The 21,795-nt window shown below is 40.1% G+C and overlaps 1 protein-coding gene across 3 annotated transcripts in view; it reads left to right on the plus strand.

Moving 5' to 3' along the window:
* The window catches only part of dnah5 (dynein, axonemal, heavy chain 5), a 111,211-nt gene that overhangs the window by 19,179 nt on the left and 70,237 nt on the right, over window positions 1–21,795 (plus strand). For 2 of the 3 annotated variants that reach the window (XM_044359873.1, XM_044359874.1), the window contains exons 16-45: window positions 695–901; window positions 991–1,071; window positions 2,206–2,296; window positions 2,542–2,687; window positions 3,506–3,683; window positions 3,979–4,233; window positions 4,547–4,743; window positions 5,079–5,172; window positions 5,749–5,891; window positions 6,207–6,283; window positions 6,398–6,522; window positions 6,773–7,008; window positions 7,428–7,646; window positions 7,785–7,847; window positions 8,116–8,354; window positions 9,240–9,387; window positions 9,488–9,580; window positions 10,367–10,566; window positions 10,729–10,882; window positions 11,216–11,379; window positions 11,602–11,758; window positions 12,308–12,520; window positions 12,711–12,935; window positions 14,064–14,236; window positions 16,953–17,023; window positions 17,688–17,795; window positions 18,032–18,219; window positions 19,498–19,692; window positions 20,946–21,080; window positions 21,389–21,496. In XM_044359873.1, the coding sequence (XP_044215808.1) occupies window positions 695–901; window positions 991–1,071; window positions 2,206–2,296; window positions 2,542–2,687; window positions 3,506–3,683; window positions 3,979–4,233; window positions 4,547–4,743; window positions 5,079–5,172; window positions 5,749–5,891; window positions 6,207–6,283; window positions 6,398–6,522; window positions 6,773–7,008; window positions 7,428–7,646; window positions 7,785–7,847; window positions 8,116–8,354; window positions 9,240–9,387; window positions 9,488–9,580; window positions 10,367–10,566; window positions 10,729–10,882; window positions 11,216–11,379; window positions 11,602–11,758; window positions 12,308–12,520; window positions 12,711–12,935; window positions 14,064–14,236; window positions 16,953–17,023; window positions 17,688–17,795; window positions 18,032–18,219; window positions 19,498–19,692; window positions 20,946–21,080; window positions 21,389–21,496 (4,683 nt within the window). Of the gene's footprint in view, window positions 1–253; window positions 577–694; window positions 902–990; window positions 1,072–2,205; window positions 2,297–2,541; window positions 2,688–3,505; window positions 3,684–3,978; window positions 4,234–4,546; window positions 4,744–5,078; window positions 5,173–5,748; window positions 5,892–6,206; window positions 6,284–6,397; window positions 6,523–6,772; window positions 7,009–7,427; window positions 7,647–7,784; window positions 7,848–8,115; window positions 8,355–9,239; window positions 9,388–9,487; window positions 9,581–10,366; window positions 10,567–10,728; window positions 10,883–11,215; window positions 11,380–11,601; window positions 11,759–12,307; window positions 12,521–12,710; window positions 12,936–14,063; window positions 14,237–16,952; window positions 17,024–17,687; window positions 17,796–18,031; window positions 18,220–19,497; window positions 19,693–20,945; window positions 21,081–21,388; window positions 21,497–21,795 lie in introns of those variants that run through there. The other variant, XM_044359875.1, reaches the window with a different exon arrangement.

Raw genomic sequence — 21,795 nt, forward strand, 5'->3', positions numbered from 1 at the left:
TGTCAGCAAAGGAATTTCCTATCTGTGCAGCCGAAAACCGCAGCACCTCAATGGACTGTCTCTCCCTGACGGTCCCGGGGCTTCATCCGCAGGCTCCACTCCACTCAGCTGCTTCTTCCCATTTTCACCCGAATAACAAACCGGGGCTCGGTGGTCCAGTTGGATCCACATGGAGAGCCAGGGCTAACGTGAGATGAGAGGCTAGCGGAGCGTTAGCTGCAGCATGACCAGAGGGAAGCACAGCCAGCTAGCCTCCCAGCTAACGTTAGCCCTGGCTCTCTATGTTGAGCACTGGGCCCCAGTTTGTTATACGGGTTAAAGTGGGAAGAAGTAGCGAGTCTGACGGGCAGCTTGAATGAGGTGGAGCGTGCAGAGGAAGCACCGGGACCGTCAGGGTGGCACAGTCCATCAAGGGAAGCACAGTCAGGTGGCGGAGGAGATGGCGACGTATCGGCCTCTCATAATCGGCAGAATTCGCAGATGCCGATATTTCATTTTAGAGCTTTTATCAGCCGATACCGATGACTTACTGATAATATCATGCATCCCTAGTCTCATCATATACAACATGCATATGTATTGTTTTTCCTTTCTTTTGACTCTTTTTCTCCGCTTCATTGTCCCCTTTCCTCTCACCTTTCTCTTCTCACCTTCTTGAACACCCTCATTGAACTACTTTAACCCTCCTACCCAGATGGAGGATGCCAGGGTGGGGCTACAGGCCTCTCTGCTGGTCAGATCGCCAGAGACAGGGGAGCTATTTGTGAACTTTGACCCAGAGATTCTGACCCAGATCAGGGAGGTGAACTGCATGACGAGGATAAACTTGGAGATCCCACCCTTTGCTGCTCTGCTGCAGCAGAAACAGGACAGCCTCAAAAAGAACTATAACAAATTACAGGTGGGTATTTCACACAGTTGTACATATTTGCACTCAGTTCAACACTGTTGTGAGTGGCTCCATAAACTGTATTGTCTTCCCCTTTTCAGTTAATGTTGAGTGAGAACACCAGAGTGCGGGCTAAGATTCAGGGTGCTTTTGAGCAGCTGGCCATGCCGCATGTAGCTAAGGTAAGATGTGGTTATGATGTAATTGATATAAGTTGTACTTAAAATATAGCCAGTATCCTGCATTTTTAAATTTATTATAATGATAAATGTTAATTCTAACAACATTAAAAGTAACTATCCAAAATCTAAATTGCAATCACTGATAAAAATATAAAATCACACTTTATTGGTTCATGTATATATTTTTGCTCATTTTATTTATATTTTATTTCATAATGTCTATGAATTTACTGAACGTTGAACACTTTGTTGGCTCTATAAAAGCTATGACATGATTTATGGTGACTTATAGTGATACAGAGATTTAATATTGCATCCACTATTCAATCATTATAATTCAGTTTGGGGCATAGGTGTGTATAATTAGGTTACAGTCTCCTTAGGATCCATTACGTTAATCCTGTTGGCAAATTAATATGTGACTAACGTACTAACTTGACTTTGTCGGTGGATTTACATGTTTGTACAGCATACTTTCAATGTCCATCATTATCTGTGACAGCAGAGCTGTTTTAGCACTTGTGCACCAGGTGGTACAACTTTATGAACTGATTTAACATTTGGTTCACTTTTTCATTCTTTTTCAAAAAAACATAGTGCTTATACATATTATTTTCTGACTTTTCTCAAATTGTTTATTTGATTGTCATTTCTGGTGAAATACTGGATAATAGTACCTCATAATGCCTGTAAAAATGAACAATATGAAAATTAGTCTTCGGTGGAGCTGCTTCCCAACTTGGGGATACACAAAATACAATCACAAGATAATTAAAGAGATCATTTAGAAACATATTTCTGTTCAACCAATTATGCTGAATTATGACTTTTTTTATGGAGAAATCACTGTGGTTGAACAGCACACAACAAAACATTATCCAGATCAGGACAAATGTGAACATTTTGCTGTTTTGTATTGTTTGGAAAAGGAATATGTTTCATATTGTTATTTTCCACAGCTGTACAAACTATCACTCACTGTACCAGAAAACATTTTTCCGATTGCAGTTTGGTCATGCAAACAGACCCCCCACGCCCACCATTAAACATGTGACACAAGAATTTATGACAAAATGAGAGTGATTGTGCACAACAGCTACTGTAGTGCATCATCATACATCACTGACTTGACAGGTGGATGAGGCTATACAGCCAGGTTTGACTTCTCTCAACTGGACATCACTGAACATAGACAAGTACCTCAGCTGCATCGACAAGGCTTTGGGTAAGCAAAAAATCCAGTGTGATCAATATTCCACATGCTGACACATGAGACATCCTGCAACTCAGCACTAGCAGCATCTGATAAAATTTACATTAATGGATTTATTGTGTACTCGCTGTTCATGTCTCTCTCTCTTCATTCCATTCTCTCTCCTTCCTTTCCCCCAATGCCTACCATCTCCTTTCCTTCCACTTCTGTCTGTCTTTCTCTGCCCCTCTCTTTCTCCTCTTCTCTTGTCTCTCCAGTGGACCTGGAGCTGTTGATGGACAGAGTGAACGACTTGGTGGAGTTCAGGATCGATGCAGTGCTGCAGGAGATGAGCGGATCCACACTGTGTGTTCTCCCAGAGGATGAACCAGTCATCTGTGAGGAGTTTGTTCAGACCACCAGGGTAAATAAATACATATCAACTAAACAAACAGTATTAGTTTCTAGCTATATATTATAGTTTTACTAAGCCCACCTTCTCAATTATTCAACACCCACACATTCAACATTTTAGTAGATAGTTATATCATGATTTTATAAATATTACAAATTATTCATCATATATAAGTGTACATTTCAGTGTCTTGATATGGTGCTGTTGATTATGAATTTATTAATATTATTATCTAAGGGCATTAATTTAATGTCTTTACATGAATGATGAATCATGTAGGCTATAACATGTATAGATTAAAATGCCCTCCATTAAGGAGACTGTTTATAGTGTCTACTTGTTGTGATACTGCCTAGGCTGTGGATGAGCACAAAGTGGCTCATTAGCAGTCAAGGCTACAGGTCATCTATCATGATTTATTAATGTGATGGAATAGCTGCGTATTTATATGAATGATAACACTCACTACAGACAGGGCAATATATTGTACATTACAGTGATGTAAAGTGCACAATGAATGGTGGGAATCCCTACATATGTCACTGAATGTCCAATACTGTGTAGGAAAATTACTAACTGAAGCTGACATAATTTACTTTTGTGCCCAGATAACTTCATCACCGTTCTGTATATAGAGTGGAATTATACTAAATTGAAAAGAAAAAACAAGATGTTGATGTAATTTTCATGTTTTTAGACCGTGAGTATCATGCCCTTTGTATACAGGGGGGAAAAAATCTATGCTATGTTTTGGTGTAGTTGAGAGGGCAGCTAATGCAACACTGCAATTATCTCCCCCCTTATGTCATATACACATATGTGTACAGGACCTGTGTATAAGACAAGCCCAGAGTCTCCACACTAAGAGCTCACTAGTGGAGGAAGCTGCTAATGAACTGATCAACATGCTGCTGGAGTTTGACCACAATCAGAGGGAGGAGGTGGAGAAGATTGAGGAAGAAAGCTGCGCCGAGAGCAAGACCATAGACCAAATTGACAGTGAAGGTATACTTACATTTTCCTTTTGAGATCAAATAGAAGAGGACATAATAAGGTGCAATGGAACACACTAAAAGAAAGAAAGTTAATGTTCAATAGCACATCAGGACAGCCACATGAAAGAATAGAAAAGGCGTAACTAACAAGGCCACAAATTTCAGAATGTCTTGTTCCCTTAAAGATCTGATAAAAACAAAATTACTGTGTTTTGTACTAGTACTGAATTACTGTGTTTTTCTAGTTTGTATTTGCTATGTGAGAGTTTGGGGTTAATGTAAATGAATCACGTCCTGTACATCAGGTGAAGACGAGGGTCGCTCAGAGGGCCGTCTCTTCTCTAGAAACACCTTGCTCCCTCCTGCCAGTGTTGGACCCTCCTCTCCCTTGGTGAGGAGGAGGAAGAAGAGGGACCTGATGGAGGTGATGGAGGAGGAAGCCCAGGAACTGCTGTCCTACTTCAACCACCGCAACGTAGATGCCTTACTCAGATTGACACGCAACACCCTGGAGATGCTACGCAAGCGCATCCATGCCTCCTCGCTCATGCACTTCCTAGGTGGGATTTGTGTCATCGATTCGCTGCTCTCAATATTTTTGTTTATCTTAATATAAATACAATACCTGCCTATTTTTTTTAGCCCTGCCGGGACTAAGAGTCCTAAGACCTATCTTTAAAGTTGAAAAATGCACTACTGGCAGTATGATATTGCCAATTTAATCACATACTCCATATGACCTCTATCAGCTCCAATATATTTTGGCTTGTGAGGTTGATGTTTGCCTGTTCTGTCTAGTGAGCGCATAAAATGTCCATCTTTGAGTCACACCACATTGCATCAGAAAGCTGCTCTTCTACTCTCCTCCTGTAGCTGAGAGTGACTCACCCAGTCGTGGAAAGAGCAGTGGTCAGCAGGCAATCTTCAGAGTCAATGTGACCCTCGCCATCCCTAATATCGCCATGGTTCCAGCTCTGGAGGAGGTCCAACAGGCTCTGAACCGGGCTGTAGAGTGTGTGGTCAGCGTAAGCAAGGGAGTCGGCCAATGGAGCAAAGAAAGGATCTCAAAGGTGGGTTTGGTTTATCTAATGCAGGAAGCTATAACTCCCATAAGTGAGTATACTAGAGAAGAGTACAAGATGTGTCCATAGAACTATAGTGTTTGCACAAGCAGCACATTTCTCTTCAAAGAATCCTGTAAAAATTAATGTGTGGTTAAAATAGATTATTTACCAAAATTATTAGATCATTCAAATGAATGTGATAAGCTGTGTAATGGATTTTTTTATAGCTGAAGAGCTCCTCACATAACTGAAAATGATTTATATGTTTATTTTTCTGGATACACATTATTAGTTTCAAAAACAACCCTGAACAACTTTCTTGTGTCTTTTTTCTTTTACAGAGAAAAATGAATGAAAGACGGATGGCGGCTCTTCAACAGGACAGTTCTGAGAGTGAATCAGAGGATGGAGCAACAACATACAGGAGCCTGGCTGGTATGAGAGGACATGAATATATACATACCTAACCACTTGATAGTTCAACCGTTTTGGCTTCAGAGTGACTTATTTCTAGTTTCCAGCATGCAGACAGAACAGTGCTACTGCGCTACAGCTGCTGCACTACAGTCACTGGATGATCATAATGTCTTATTTCACAGCTCAACAGAGCAAAGCCGCATCGACTAGGAGCAGATAGAGACATGCTGATGGAAATTACATGAATATATCAATGGCTTTGGGAAGACGATTTTTAAACAAAAGACATTTTGAAATTTCACAAGGCCTTTTTAGTCACATTGTACCCTGGCTAACATGTAGCTAATATGGTGTAACTGTGTGATAATGGAATGAAAGTTGCAGTGTGATTCATTTGCTGACAGAAACATACACTTAGAGGTGGAAAGTTGGATACAGTATGAACATGTTTTATAGATGTAGATGACTCAAACCTTGTTATAAAGACTCCAACTCTCTCTAAATAGTCTTGTATAATCATAAATGAAGGATTCCAAGCAAAAGCCAAGCTGTACAAACTCACAAATCATGTCCTCCCAACTCTGTAACCTTCAGACGGCAGCACCTCAGACATTTCAGCATCCGTGATCCAGGCCATTCCATTCCAAGCCAGAAACTACTACAAGAGTGTTTCTGAGAACAAGGAGATAGTCAAGCTGGTCTCTGTTCTCAGCACCTCCATTAGCTCCACCAAAAAGGTACAGTGTGTTTCATTTCAACAGGGACATTTAATTGAAGCATATTACAGTACATGTACTAAATTGGAAAATGTGTGCAAAACAAGAAAAACAAATGAAAAGAACATTTTCAGTTTTTTTCAAGATTAGTTTTGTTTTTGTAGATTTATTATATCCTACCTGCTTAAACCATAACACATTTGTTCAGTATAAAATGACATAGACAGAATGTCAGACATAATAAAACAATAATGTTGTCATCTTATCCAAAATGCTAATGTTTCTTTTAAATGCTGTCTATTTCCTACATAATTCCTGTCATGCATTATCGTGCAGGAAGTGATGACTGCTCTAGACCGTTTCAGTCGTTACCATCACATCTGGAGAAAGGACTGTGAAGACACCATGCGCAAGTATGATAAACTGAATGATCGATATCCACATCTGCCCACAGAACTGTTTCATTTACTGCCAATGAAAGCAGTACAAACCACTATGTCAATAGCTGTTTGATTTGTTTTTTCCAGGTTCATCCAAGGCAGTCCCTTGCTATCAGAGTTTGAGAGCCAGATTATTTACTATCGAGACCTGGAGCTGGAAATAAACTCTGAGCCAGAGTACATCACAGTAGGAGCTTTGGCTCTATTCACAGGTTAGATTAAGTTGCAATTCCCTACAGGATATTCTTCCTAACTGCTGAGAATTTTACCCATATTCTTGAATTATGACTTACAAACTTGAACAAAATAGGAAATAAAAATATAATGTGCATTTTTAACACACAGGGGCCTTTGTGCATGCTAATATTACTATTTGTCTTGGATACTTTCATTTTCACTCCCTTGCTTTTATAAAGTACGTCACTCTGATTTTTTTTTTTTTTTTTTTTTTTAATGCACCAGCGGACCTGAAGATGTCCCTCACTGCTGAAACCAAGAACTGGATGATGGATTATGGATTGTACTGTAACAGGAAATATCGTTCAGAGATGGAGCAGATCTTTGCTTTTGTAGATGAAGCAGGAAAGAAACTGAACCGTCAGATCAAAGACCTCGATGACATTCGCATTGCCATGGCAGCGCTCAAGGAGATCAGAGAGAACCAAATATCTATTGATTTTCAAGTTGGTCCCATAGAGGTAGAGCACAGCATTATGTCTTTCATACGATATGGTGGTTTCTGCTGCCCTTTCCATACAGGTACAAATGCACACAGTGGGAAATGGACAAGATGTTTTCAGCAGAGAGCATTCAAGCAGTGTTTGAATGTATCATTAGTGTGTATACATAAAGGTTACCTTGGTGTGTATAACCATGTAGCTTTTCCGTAGTGTTTGTAAAAGTGTTGGGATTGAATCCTTTTATCAGTATCACAGAGTTAGAACAAACGCTGTGTGAAAGGAACGCAGGAAGTGAGACCTTCACTGTTCTCTGTATCTGTTTGATTAATGGCCAACATGTTGATATATGTATGATTTGCCCATATTTGATGATGTCAGGTGGAAGATCAGGATCCACTCCCTTCAAAAATGTGGTGCATCTTTTCTCTTCCTCCCAGGAGTCTTATGCCATGCTCCACAAGTATGAGCTGTCAGTGGCAAAAGAGGAGGCAGATAAAGTGGATACACTGCGTTACACCTGGGAGAAGCTGCTGTCCCGGGGCACAGAGGTGCAGAACGAGCTGGTGACTCTGCAGCCGAACTTCAGAGGAGAACTGGTCAGCAATGTGGAGACATTTGTGGAAGACTGTCGACACTTTTATAAGGACTATGAGAAGGTGAAAAGTAAAAACAGCCCCTCCAACCACTTGCAGTGTTCTCATCAAGCTATTTATTTTAATTATAGTACATAATTAATATGGTTTTATCAAGACTCTACTCTCTGACATGGACTTGCTTTTTTCTCTCTGCTCCAGGATGGTCCAATGGTGGTGGGGCTAGCTCCTCAGGATGCCAGCGATAGACTCATTATGTTCCAGGTATGTTACTGAAGATCAGAGCTAGACATTATGATTAAGTCTGTCAGTTACATGACTTACATGGTAATTATGTTTAAATAAGGGTAACATTTTTCCATGCAGTCTTTTTTTTAATCTTCTTTTTCACACAAATTGTACTCCAAATGTTCATTGGCTGAAAAAAAAACTTCTAAATTCAATTATTTTTTGAATGAAAGATAACATTTTTGGTGCTGTCATGCAGTCCTCAAACTGTTTCTGGATATGTTGCCATTCTTCTCTTCTTCAGAATCGTTTTGACAACCTGTTCAGGAAGTACATCACTTACACAGGTGGAGAGGAGCTGTTTGGACTTCCAGTTACCCAGCATCCTCAGCTGTTGGAAATTAGGAAGCAGCTGACTCTGCTACAGAAGTTGTATGGCCTTTACAACAATGTCATTGAAACAGTCAATGGTTACTATGATATCCTCTGGGCTGACATCCACATTGAGAAGATCAATAACGAACTACTGGACTTTCAGACGAGGTTAGACAGTTTATTGACTGTGACATCAGTCTTAATACATCATTTAAGTAAATTAAACTGACTGGAGTTGCACTGAGCAGTGAAAAGAACAGTAAGACACTTCCAGGAAATATCATACAAACTGGACTAAAGAGAACCAAGCTGATTGGCTGTTTTACTGATTTAAATTGAAAAGGTCAGACTGTCATGTTGCCATAGCAAGTGAGTGACTGTCAAATTTGAAGACTATATTAAGAAAATTTGTACTGCAACAAAATGAAATGGAAAAAACAAGGGAAACAAATGAAATGATTTTCATCAGTCAGTTCTTCCCCTCCGGATCACCTCATCTATGGCCTGATATAAAGTCCTTCTCCTGGAGTTATGCTATAAAATATTTTTCAAGCATGGTATGAATGGTCTGAAGGATTTCAATTTCACCATTCCTATCCACATTTATCTTAGCACTCTGTCCTCTACAAGGGTTTATTCATCATGTTTGTGTCAAAGGGAAATGAAAGGAGAAGGAGGCTAGGGAAATGAAAGTTAAGGCATTCCATTTAGAGAAAAATGGTTTTCAATATGTCTCCACTTTTGTGTTCTCCTGATAGTTCGAAACTATTGAAGGTTATAAGCAGTTGACATTCACAAGGGCAATATGTGCTGACGTAACAGTTGAAGAAGACAGGACAACTCCTCCTCTGGCAGAAATGCTGTCTATCAGTTTTAGAAGTGTGACTTTGAGTACATGGTGCAACAGCAGTGGTAGAGAAAGGACTTGTCCTTTTAAGACAAACACATCTGGCCTTTAGAGGTGTGTTTCATGTTGAACTATTGTGTTGTTTGGAAGACAGCTGTGGGTTATATGCTGCAAAAAGCTTATTGACTATCACAATCCACTTCAAGGTGTCGCAAGCTGCCTCGTGCTCTGAAGGAATGGCAGGCATTCCTGGACCTGAAGAAAACAATTGATGAATTCAGTGAGTGCTGCCCCTTGTTGGAGCTAATGACCAACAAAGCCATGATGACACGACATTGGAAGAGAATTACTGAGGTCAGTGAACAAAACCACCAGCGTGCTGTTGATGCAGTTACTAGAATAAACACCCTAATTTCCACATTCTGACCAAAAATCTATCTGGTTTTGTGACCAGGTGACTGGACATACCTTTGAGGTGGAGAGTGATACCTTCAAGCTACGCAACATTATGGAGGCTCCTCTGCTCAAGTATAAAGAGGAGATTGAGGTGAATAGCAGGGCACCAATGCAGGCCAAGACAGAAAGAAAAGTGCCTTTATTTTTACAGTATATAGTGAATGACAAATAAAATGATACCTTGACATTCTGTAAACTGTTTTCACTGGTCAAATGCATACATGATATTGAAATAATGTATTTGCAGGAAGTCAACAAGTTTTACCTGTGAATACCTTTTGCATTGCAATATTGAAATAAGTAATAATGAAATAATACATTTCTTCAATAAATTTATGCAAGAATTAGTGCAGGAATATACAGTAAATGTTCCTTTCTTTTGCTGTTTTTGACTCAGAAATAACACAATGTTGAAATGCACATACAGACTAACAGATTTGCAATATTTCTTTATATCATCCTTACAATGCAGTGAGCTTTAATCTTGGCACCAAATAGATGTGTGTTTAAGCTGCTCCATGCATTTTCATACAAGCTATTTAAATTAGCCATCAACGCATTAATAAAGGTTTGCTCTCTTAATAAAACTAGCAGACATCTTTATGGAGAGCATGTTTGTATTGATTTAGTGAACAGCATTTGGAGCTTCATAACTTTGACGGTAGTAGTGGTGATATAAATAAAAATTGATAATGATAATTGATGCTAGATTTAATCCTTTTTTAAAATTAATTTGTCTTCTCTTTGAGATTTGTAGCAATCACCAAATAGATTTTTCTTCTTTTGATTTGTACAGTATGATCAATATCCTGGTTGGGATGGTGATATTGTATTTTTATGTTTTGCTTTAACAATTTTTGGGTTTTTTTTAATGCAGGATATCTGCATCAGTGCAGTGAAAGAGCGGGACATTGAGCAGAAGCTGAAGCAGGTGATTGCAGAGTGGGACAACAAGACTTTCACATTTGCAAACTTTAAGACCCGTGGAGAGCTGCTACTGAGAGGAGACAGTACGTCAGAGATTATTACCAGCATGGAGGACAGCCTGATGATTTTGGGATCTCTTATGAGCAACAGGTACAACAAAGTTGATGGCCATAATTATCACTTTTAGGACTTTAACAAGGACCATGAGAGTAAAATTCATTGGAACACTTTCTGTGGCGGTCCTTAATAGGCATGCTGTCATTGTGCGTTGTATAATTTAAAGCCTAAATGCTGATGAAACTTCTTCCCCAGGTATAACACTCCATTTAAAGCCCAGATTCAGAAATGGGTTCAGAATCTTTCCAACACCACTGACATCATAGAAAACTGGATGACTGTCCAGAACCTCTGGATCTACCTGGAGGCAGTGTTCGTGGGTGGAGACATTGCAAAACAGCTGCCTAAGGTAGATTACACAGTGAATTATTCACATTAGATTCTATAATTGAAGTAATTGAAATGACATGGTTATCACTTACACACAGAACACCATTTAAAATCATGTCCCTCCTCTTGTATGTAACTAAGCTGTAAAGACAAAGAGGCTTACTCATGAATTGAAATTTTGGTTTATTCTGAGCCAATTTAAAACATAGTTACCTTACTTAAATCTTTTAAGTACATGGAAAGCATCAAGGACAGTATTGACATTGACATTAATGTTTTTAAAACAATCACTAGATTTGCAACCAGTGCTGTGTTACCCAATCGGATGAGTGATTTATTTAACCTCCTTTAGGAAGCAAAGCGTTTCTCTAACATCGACAAATCATGGGTGAAGATCATGATGCGGGCCCATGAGATGCCCAACGTAATACAGTCATGTGTTGGAGATGAGACCATGGGACAGCTGCTTCCTCACCTCCTCGAACAGCTGGAAATCTGCCAGAAATCACTGACAGGGTAAGTACAAAGTACTATAATAATAAGCAACTCACACCTCAAGACAATATGAAGGTTTGATGTGTGAGTATTTCAAACATTATTTAAGGGGCGGACACAGTAGTTTTGAAATGTATTTTTAGTGTTGTGCTCCCAGCTCCTGTACTGGTTTGTAGTCGTTATGAACGGCTTTGAGACAAACTATTGCAGGTAACTTTTTTTTTCTATCATGCTGTTAAACAGCTATTTGGAGAAGAAGCGTCTGCTGTTTCCTCGTTTCTTCTTTGTCTCTGATCCTGCCCTGCTGGAGATCCTGGGCCAGGCCTCTGACTCCCACACCATCCAGGCCCACCTTCTCAACGTCTTTGACAACATCAAATGTGTTCGATTCCATGACAAGGTGAACTTTCATAGAGCTACCATGGAGTGTTATCTTCTTTTTCTTTGGACAGGTCTGTGTTACAGAACAAAGACATCTTTCAAACCCTCTCACTGCACTTATATAGCGCTTTTCTACCTTATCGGGCAAAGCACTGCAATTTTTGCCTCTCATTCACCCATTTACACACACACACACACATACACACATACAAACACACTCACACTCCAATGACGATGGAGCTGCCATGCAAGGCATGACCATCTGACCATTGGGAACAACTTGTTGTTCAGTGTCTTGCTCAAGAACACTTCTACACATGGACAGGAAGGGCCGGGGAATTAAACCACCGACCCTGCGCTTAGTGGACCTCCTGAGCCCCTTCTTGTTTTGTGGACTGAAATGGTCTATAAAAAACATTTATAACAGAAGCAGAATAAATACAATACAGGTTTTAAAATTGAATAACTTATTGACTAAAACAGAGGAGAATATCCTAGCCAGTGTTTGCAAGTGGAATAGAATTATCAATCTGTGATTGTAATCAATAAAACATGTCACCTTTCTCAGATATATGACCGTATCCTGGCTGTATCATCACGAGAGGGGGAGACTGTGGAGTTGGAGCGTCCTGTCACAGCAGAAGGGAATGTCGAAGTGTGGCTCAATGCTCTGCTTAAGGAATCTCAGAGGTCTTTACACATGATAATCCGACAGGCTGCCCTGACCATCCAGGATTCTGGCTTTCAGCTCATCGACTTCCTCAACTCCTTCCCCGCTCAGGTAGGTCAAAGTCAGATTCAGACAACTAATCCATGATGATTTCAAAACAAGGCCAACAGCAAGGCGGAAATCATTGCACTCATGTTGGCCAAGGACTTTGTACTACATAGAACATAGTACATTTATGGTTTGCTCAACAAGGCAATATTTGATGTGATTACTGTACCAAATATTCTCATCCTTGATCCAGGTGGGCTTGCTAGGTATCCAGATGATATGGACAAGGGACTCTGAGGAGGCCCTGACCAATGCCCGATATGATCGCCGCATTATGGCCAAGACCAACCAGCTCTTCCTGGATCTGCTCAACACACTGATTGATATGACCACAAGAGACCTGAGTGCTGTAGAGAGGACCAAGTATGAGACCCTAATCACTATCCATGTTCACCAGAGGGACATATTTGATGACCTGGTGAGTATATTGTTGAACATTTAATAAAGATAGCAAAGAGATATTGGGATGTGAGATCCATTGTAGAAGTCACTGGAGATGGTAGGGGATGAGGACAACAATATGTGCTATATTGTATGGTGGTTCACTGCTGAATTACAATGAACCATACAAACACGCTCTTTACAATTTCTACTCAAATTTATATCTAATCCCCTGCTCAAGATAGCTATCCCTTTGTTAAACTGCATTTGATATTCAGAAGGCCAAAGGTTGGGATGTCAGAATACCAAACACAGTTTACTGCAAAGAGTCAATTATATCTGACAAAAGTCTTCAAAGCATGTTTAATGGCAGCCAAGTGATATTTAGACCTAGAGAAAAGGCTGCCATTGAAGTCTCCCCTCAGGCACAGTAAATTACCCTGCCGGTCTTCAAGGAGAATGAAGAGTAACTTTATTTGGATGTTTTTTTTTATCATCATTATTTAATCCACTCATACCTGTATTCATTTATTCTCCCTGTCTTCTCTTTCCTGCAAATCTTTTTTTCTTATATGGCCTCTTTTCTTTTCCTGCCCATTTTTTCCAAACATCTGTTTGCTGTCCTCTTCACCTCTCTTCCCCTTTCCCATAATATCTTCTACCTGTTACCCCTCTTTTTACCATCCTCTTACTCATACTCATCCTCTCCCCACCCCCCTTATTCCTATTTTCACTGTACTCCATATAATTATTTTACTTATCTCTTTCCTGCCATCCTTCTTCCCTCTCCTTTACCTTCCCTCCACCTCATTTTCTTCTTATGGCCTCTAACCTCTTTTCTTTCATCCTCCTCTTACCTGCCTCTCGCCTTCTTTCCACTTTTTTAACGTAACCTTCCTGTCACCTCATGCTCCCTAATACATTCTTACCCCCTACCCCTCCTTCCCTCTTTCTTCCTGCTTTTATCTCTCACCTCACATCACCTCCTGAACGGTGCCCTTCGATTTCCTATTCTTCACTTACCATCTTCTCTCTCCCCCTTCTCTCTATCCCTCTCATCTTGCTGCCATCTTTCCCTCCTTATCTCTCTGCTCTCCTTGCCTCTTCTATTCTCTTCTCTCTGCCTCTCCTCCTGTCTCTTTTACCTTACCCTTTCTCCCTTCAGTGCCGGCTGCATGTCAAAAGCTCCAACGACTTTGAGTGGTTGAAGCAGTGCCGCTTCTACTTCAATGAGGATTCAGACAAGATGATCATCAACATCACAGACGTGGGCTTTGTCTACCAGAATGAATTCTTGGGCTGCACTGAAAGGCTTGTCATTACGCCGCTGACTGACAGGTAGAGGGCCATACATGAGGGCACACATACACTCTCATGAAGGCAGAGTTAAAATGGCAAGAACCTTATTTTAGCTGTCCTGACCACTAAGAACTCTAAATAGAAACACGCACACATTGATATCTGTCACATTAAAGAATTGCCAGCAAATTAAAATGTTGTCAGACAACTAATTATACAAATAGCATTACTTTCTCCAAATGTGGTGACTGCCAATCACTGCAATTATGGAGCACTGCTTTACTACTACTTTACATATTTTCATATTCTCCGTATAATATTAAGTCCCCTCACCAATCTAGGGACAGTAGCCAGTGGGGCTGTAGTCTGCTGGTCGACGGGTCTATTAGTTGGTCGATATGCTCTCGTCTGACTAAATTCTCATTGGTCGAATAATCTCCGTGTTATATTCTTAAGGAGAAAAGTGCTACATCAATAGCTTTCCAGGATTAATCCATTATTTCCTGCAGCGGGAGGGACAGACTAACAAATTACCTGTAAAAACAGAGGTGTATTCAAAACACCCCCGTTGTTTCACAACTTTGAACTTGCCCAACCTAATAGAGACCGCTGGGTCTAACTGTACTCAATGTTTACTGAACGTTTACTGAATCTGTGTTTCTCCATGATGACACAACGAGAACCCCTGCCAGCCCCCAAAAAATGTTTTTTAATATTTGATAGCGTTTGGGAGCGCTGTACAGCGCTGTTCCGGAACGTGAGTCAACCTCTGTCGTTGCCTGGGAAACTATTGGTAGCGTAGCTCCGTTAAGGAGTATGTTTGCGTAGTGAGTGGGAGAGAGCGAGGGGCAGAGAAGTGATGGTGGATGCTAGCGGGGCAGAGGAAAGGGTTAGCGGCAAGTTGTCAGTCTGGCAGTAAATGTACAGTACAGACTACAGTGTGTCGGTTAATAAATGTTAAAAAGTCACGTCTGTTGTTTCCCCAAATGCTGGAAAAGTAAAGGGGGTTAGCTCCAAAGTTAGCAACAATGGGTTAGCATAACCTGAAGACACAAAACAGAGAAATACAGAACGGAGAAATGTGTGGCTGCCGAGTTTACTGTCCCGTTACACAGGGTTAGGGTTAGTGAAAAGAAGTTAAAATAAAGGTGTGCCTTGGTTCTGCTTTGTGTATTTTAGCAGTTCCTCATTAAACAGTGAGTGAAACGAGACCACAAAGTAACAACCCAGAAAGACAACAATATATAATTTTGTTTCTAACGTCAAAAGCCGTACCTAACGTCTAAAATAATTACTTCTCTACAGCTCTTATTAACAATGAAAACATTTGAAGGTCTTGGTTTGAAATGTGGAAATGTTCTCAAACTTTTGAGAAACACATCACCAATTGTATCCCAGTTTGACAGCACAGGGGAAATACAACCAAGGAATATTTTCACATTCTCGCTGAAAATGTGACTTTATATCCAGCACTAACAGTCCAACAAGTCATGCCTCAATATGTGCAGCACCTCATGCACATAGCAGCCAATCAAAATGAGTGACAGGGACTCAATAACATTGTCAAGATGCAGACAACACACTGTCACATGACCACGTAGTTGGCTCTACTCATTAGAGTTCATAAACCAAAGGGAAGAGGCAATCGCTCACAGCAGCAACAAGGTATTTAATGAAAATATCCAAGATACATACTGTTATCTCTGATGTAGTGGAAATGTTCACTATAACATCAATTCCAATTTCATGGGCCACAGTTTCTATGGTTGACTAATGACTGAGCAGGGCAACAGGGAAAGACAAGTGGAATTGGAAAGAAAATAAATAGAGAGGAGGAGTAGAAACACTTGCACTGGCCAAGCACTTGTAGTAAGTATGCAGGCGTAACCTTTTTTCATTGATGCTGTCTTCTGATAGCCTTGCACCTACGTGATGTGCGTATAATTACTCTGCTTCAACTCATCACCTCCTGTCACTGACAGAAGATATGACTGACACAAAGAGAGGAAGAGAATGAGACTCAGAGGGAAGGGGGGGGCAGAAGTCCACCAACAGCCAGTGTCAGACATCGCTGACATATGAAGAGAAATATGAGAAGAGACAGAGGGAAAAAGGATGAGGAGAGACAAGGAGAAAGAGATGAGAAGAGACAGCAGCAGGGAGGGAGCTAGCAGCAGACATCAGACAGCAACTCTCCAAAGAAGTGGCATGCTGGCCTTATGGCCGAAGGCGTCAAGACAGCCCTGATTTCCTTACCGCCTTCTTTCCCTGCCTGAAACACAATCCGATTCCCTCCCTCTCTTCAGTTAGTATGTGGTCTGCTGCTTTTCTTCACCCACTGTCTTTAGTTTTTCTCTTTCATATTCTCTGAGTAAAACTGGAACTGATACCAAATGGATACAAAAGGGACGATGATGATTAGAAGAGGATTGCTTTTGGAGAAACAGCAGTGGTCAGATTTATTCTACATTCTCTGAAGGCCCAGAGGGCCAAGGTCAGGTCCCAGTGTAAGTCACTCTCTCTGCTGAAGTGTCCTTGAGCAAGACACTGAATCCCTACCGGCTCCAGGGGCAGTGCTCTCTAGCTGTGCCTGACCTTCAGTCTCCCTGTGGAGGATCATATCACATTAGCTTGAATGCGTGATAAATTGAATGTGAGGGAAAATTGAAACTCCTACGTGAGGAAGCAAATTCTCAACCTTATTTATGCCCGTGAAATTAAATTGTGTGTGTGTGTGTCTTTCTTTTTTGCTCAGATGCTACATCACCTTAGCCCAGGCTCTCTGTATGAGTATGGGTGGAGCCCCTGCTGGTCCTGCAGGAACAGGTAAGACTGACACCTAAAAGAAATACCTTGATGTGTCTATGAAATACTCATTTTATCCAGTTTTGGAAAGTTGCTTAGACAGGACTATAGACATAACACTAATAGTATGTTAATTGATAGGTGATAGAACTGAACAATTGGGTTTTGCATGTAGAACATCACACCAGTGTGGCAGTAGTAAGCTATAGTGACATGAAGAAGAGGAATAGTGAGAAAGAAATACATTGATTGCATTTGATTTTCTTTTATCAGTGGTCTTGTCTCATATTATATTGAGATCCCTAACCTGAGGGTCTTTAAGGGAGTCCCAAGATAAATCTAAATGTTTGTGAAAGTGATATCACTGAATGGGCTAAAAGGAACCTAAACATTGTTCAGGTACAAAGTTTTATGTTCATCTGTTCAGATTTTTCCTCTCTAATTAAACATTTAGAAACATTTACAGGGCATAATTTCTCTTTTTTGGAACTGCTCATAAGCCATAGACATATGCACTCTTTGAAGAAGGGTCGGCAAGTTGACACTGCTTCATTTTAAGGGCTCAAAAGCCAAAAATGTGGAATGGAAACCACTGGATTAAAGAGTTAGTTTAGTAGGAGGGAGAATGAGTCTGGTTTTCTCTCAGTCTACAAATTCATGAACCTCCGTTTACGTTCGTTTTTAGGTAAGACGGAGACTACAAAAGACATGGGTCGCTGTCTGGGAAAGTATGTTGTGGTCTTTAACTGTTCTGACCAGATGGACTTCAGAGGCCTCGGACGAATATTCAAAGGTGAGAGACTGAATCACAAAGCAAAGTGGTGCTATTATGCTTTTGCTATTAAAGTGGAAGCAGAAAAGGTAGAGGATAGGGCCCAAAGAACTTTTGTGCACAGGTTGAGGGATTTAAGCTGGGTGATGAAGACCACAGATAATGTCTTTTTTTTATGACTATTGAATATTTTAGAGTTGTGTGTTTAAAAAAATTTGCAACAGTGTGACCTAAAGTTGCATTTGTGTGATTTCCAGGTCTAGCTCAGTCTGGTTCGTGGGGCTGTTTCGATGAGTTCAACCGCATTGACCTCCCGGTTCTGTCGGTCGCGGCCCAGCAGATCGCCATCGTGCTCACCTGCAAGAAGGAACGACGCAAAAACTTTATCTTTACTGATGGAGACAATGTGGATATGAATCCGGAGTTTGGCATCTTCCTGACTATGGTCAGTGACACAACAGTACCTTTGTTGCAAAGTTTAGATAAAAACTGCCATCCATGATATTCTGATGAAGTCTTCAATGGTTGTGCCAATGACATGCTTTACCAGCTAAATCTGCCTTTTCTGGCTTCAACTTCTGAAACTATTGTTTGCATTTCACTAGCAGTGAAGTTTTTCTACATTTTTTCCATCACGGTCCTCTTTGCAAAGAGTGACAGCTCTCTCCACTGCTGCACCGCTCCAACAGAGCTTTCCTTACATAGAGAAATGGGGAGTAAAAGAGGTAGTATGCTAAATACCAATAGCGGGCACACGCCTGTCATAGAATGATTGAATGATTATTTTAAAGGCAAGTTTGTACAATTTTAAACATGAGGGTCGGCTCTTATTAAACTTATTATGCTCTTCGTACAGTAATACATAGTTGGATCACTTTATCTCCTTGGCACAGTTGCTATCCCAAGGCAAGTCATTACTTTTCTCAACAGAGAAAAGTGGAATCATTCTCCCATGTGGTGAGAAGGGTCAGAGATCATTCTTTTTCATTTTTATTTTTTACCCTTTTCGTGTGTGTATGTGTGTGTGCATGTGTGTGTGCAAACACGTGTGTACAGAGACGATAATCAAAGGCAGGCTCCATGGAGTGGGGTGCCTGTGCTGTGTCCATAGGGATTTAACTAGCTGAAGGGTAGTGCATGCTATGAACTCTAATGATGTTCCAGTATTAACTGAAGTCTCAGTGTATTTTTTTGTGTAAGTCATTATGAGTAAATACAGAGAGAGAGAAAAAAATCTAATAATGGAGGGGGAAAGCAGTGCACATATATATACATTTATTCATTTGGCAGATGCTTTTGTCCAAAGCAATTTACAAATGAAGTATAATACATGCTACAGTAGATCAAAGAAAAGCCTACGAGAGTAAGTGTCTCAAGACTCAGTTCCACAAGGCTTGCAGGTGTATGAGGTAATGTATAAGTGCCGAGCAAATGACAATTGTTCTTTTTTTGAAAAAGTAGAGTTTAGTGTCTCATTCCACCACTGAGGGACCACACAGGAGAAGAGTTTGGATTGAGATTGAAATATATGTTTTAAATTGCATAAACATTTGATTACCTGTACATCCAACATGCATGTACAACATGTGTATAAGTATAATCTGAGGTCTAAATGTTAATACTATATTATGCAATATTACATTTACACCTTTTCCATTAAATTTAAGGTTTTCCTATTTTCACCTTATTCAAAACAGCATTTTTTCTTTTCCTGGATAATCAGAACCCAGGTTACGCAGGACGCCAGGAACTTCCTGAGAACCTAAAGATCAACTTTCGTTCTGTGGCCATGATGGTTCCTGACCGTCAAATTATCATCAGGGTAAAACTGGCCAGCTGTGGATTCATAGACAATATGGAGCTGGCCCGCAAGTTCTTCACTCTCTACAAGCTGTGTGAGGAGCAACTCTCCAAACAGGTTAAAAAAGCAAGAGATCTAAGATCTGAGAATACATAATACACTAACAGGCCAATACACTGTCTCTTTTTAGTTTCACATCATTGTAAAATATATATTTTGCGATTTTGCTGGTTTGTTATCAGACTAATTCAGTCATTTTAATATCTCACCACAGGCTTTGGTAACCTACCACCTTTTCTACTATATATGAGTTCCAATAGAAGTATTTAATGATAAAGCCAAGCTTTTGGTTACTTAACCTTAAACCTGACAGAGGTGTGTGCCAATGGTTGGGCTCTCATTAAAACATATCCATAATGCAGTAATAAAAGAGGAGTTTGAATGACCTGTACTTAAATCTCAGCTTCTAAACATCATTATGACAAATGTTTAGTTTAATTTTGAGTGTTTTAAGCACAGTAGTTCTCCACTGGCTGATAATTTTAATTTTTACATTAAAAAAACGCTTTTGTGGGTTGAATATTTTTTGAGTATTGTCAGGCCAACTCAAAATTAAATTCATGAACAACTGACTGTAACACGACTGGGCTATAGTTTTTACAGTAGGTTTAGATTATCAAGCTAGCTAACATGAGTTAGCTGACAAAAATGAACAACTTACTGAACAAAATGTGAAGAAGATTGCTCCTCTGGCTCATCGGACAGAGTTTTGAGAGCGACTGTCAATCTGTAAATTACGCTGAGCCACACACCTTTTTTATATCATCAAATAATTATATAATAATTATAAAACATTTATCAGAAAGATGAATATTTGAGCATATATCAGCATGATGAGAACGGCCTAAAATGACAGAAGACTGATATGGAGGGGGCAGGGTTCATGACATATACTGCAACCACCCACCAAGGGGAACACAAGATATTGTGGCTTAACTTCTGGGGTTCTATCTTCATATTCAGTCTATAGACAAAAGAGAATCCCAGGGCTTATGATAACACCACCTGTGCTTTGTCTTACACATGGGGAATTCAGTTCACAATTGTAGTGTCCAAGATCCAAAACACTGGCTCAATGACAGCCTGCTGACTGAAAGCTTGACTATGTCATTGAATAGTTCCATTGGACCTAAGTGTGCAGAGGCTCATCTTCTCCATGAGTCCTTTTATTTATACATTTCTAAAAATTAATGCTAAGATTTAAGTCAGTATTAAAGTGGAATGCATCGCAATGTAGCGATCTCTGTGACTCATTCATCAGGATTACTGAAGTGATATCAAAGTGAATCTAAAATGCTGTGATTGTCCAGGTTCACTATGACTTTGGCCTACGGAACATCCTGTCAGTGCTGCGAACTCTGGGAGCAGCCAAACGAGCCAACCCCAGTGACACAGAGTCCACCATCGTCATGAGGGTCCTCAGGGACATGAACCTGTCTAAATTGGTCAGTCTAGAATAAATCATCTGAGTATTACAAAACAAAATTGAGTATTACAAAAACCCCTTTGATCAATATTCATGAGCAGGAAATTAGAATAAATTGATTAACTTGTTAAATAAATGACTAAATCTACAAAGTCAGTAATTAAAGAAGTAAATGATTAATTGAAATGTAACTACAAACTAAATAATGACAACAGACTGACCAGAATAGTAATGATGGATAAGATTAACAATTCTCCAATCCTCAGCAGCTTTGTGTGAGATTTTGCAAATATACAGTTTGTGCTCATTTACGTATATGTTTGTTAGATCGATGAGGACGAGCCGCTCTTCCTGAGCTTGATTGAGGACCTCTTCCCAGGCATCCAACTTGATAAAGCAGGCTACCCTGAACTAGAGGCTGCCATCGACAAACAGGTAGGAGGGAATGAGGGATGAGTTTTTCTGTGTTTGCAAGAGAGAGGACAGAGGGATGAAGAAATGGAGGGAGACAGAAAAAATGAAAGACAAGGAGTAAAAATCAAGGGAGAAGGAGGGAAATGAGAGCACTGAGAAAATTCGGGCAATAGAATGTCTGACTCTGAGACTACTGTATCTTTCATGTCAGTCTTAAATGTCTCAAGGTAAAGCACCAAGAGGGATAAAAACAGTGTCATTCATCATTTGTCAAGGGCCTAACGTAAGTAACTCTGGCAAACACAGTGCAGAGAGAATAG

The sequence above is a fragment of the Thunnus albacares genome, chromosome 8 (assembly GCF_914725855.1).
Source record: "Thunnus albacares chromosome 8, fThuAlb1.1, whole genome shotgun sequence".
Classification (NCBI taxonomy): domain Eukaryota; kingdom Metazoa; phylum Chordata; class Actinopteri; order Scombriformes; family Scombridae; genus Thunnus; species Thunnus albacares.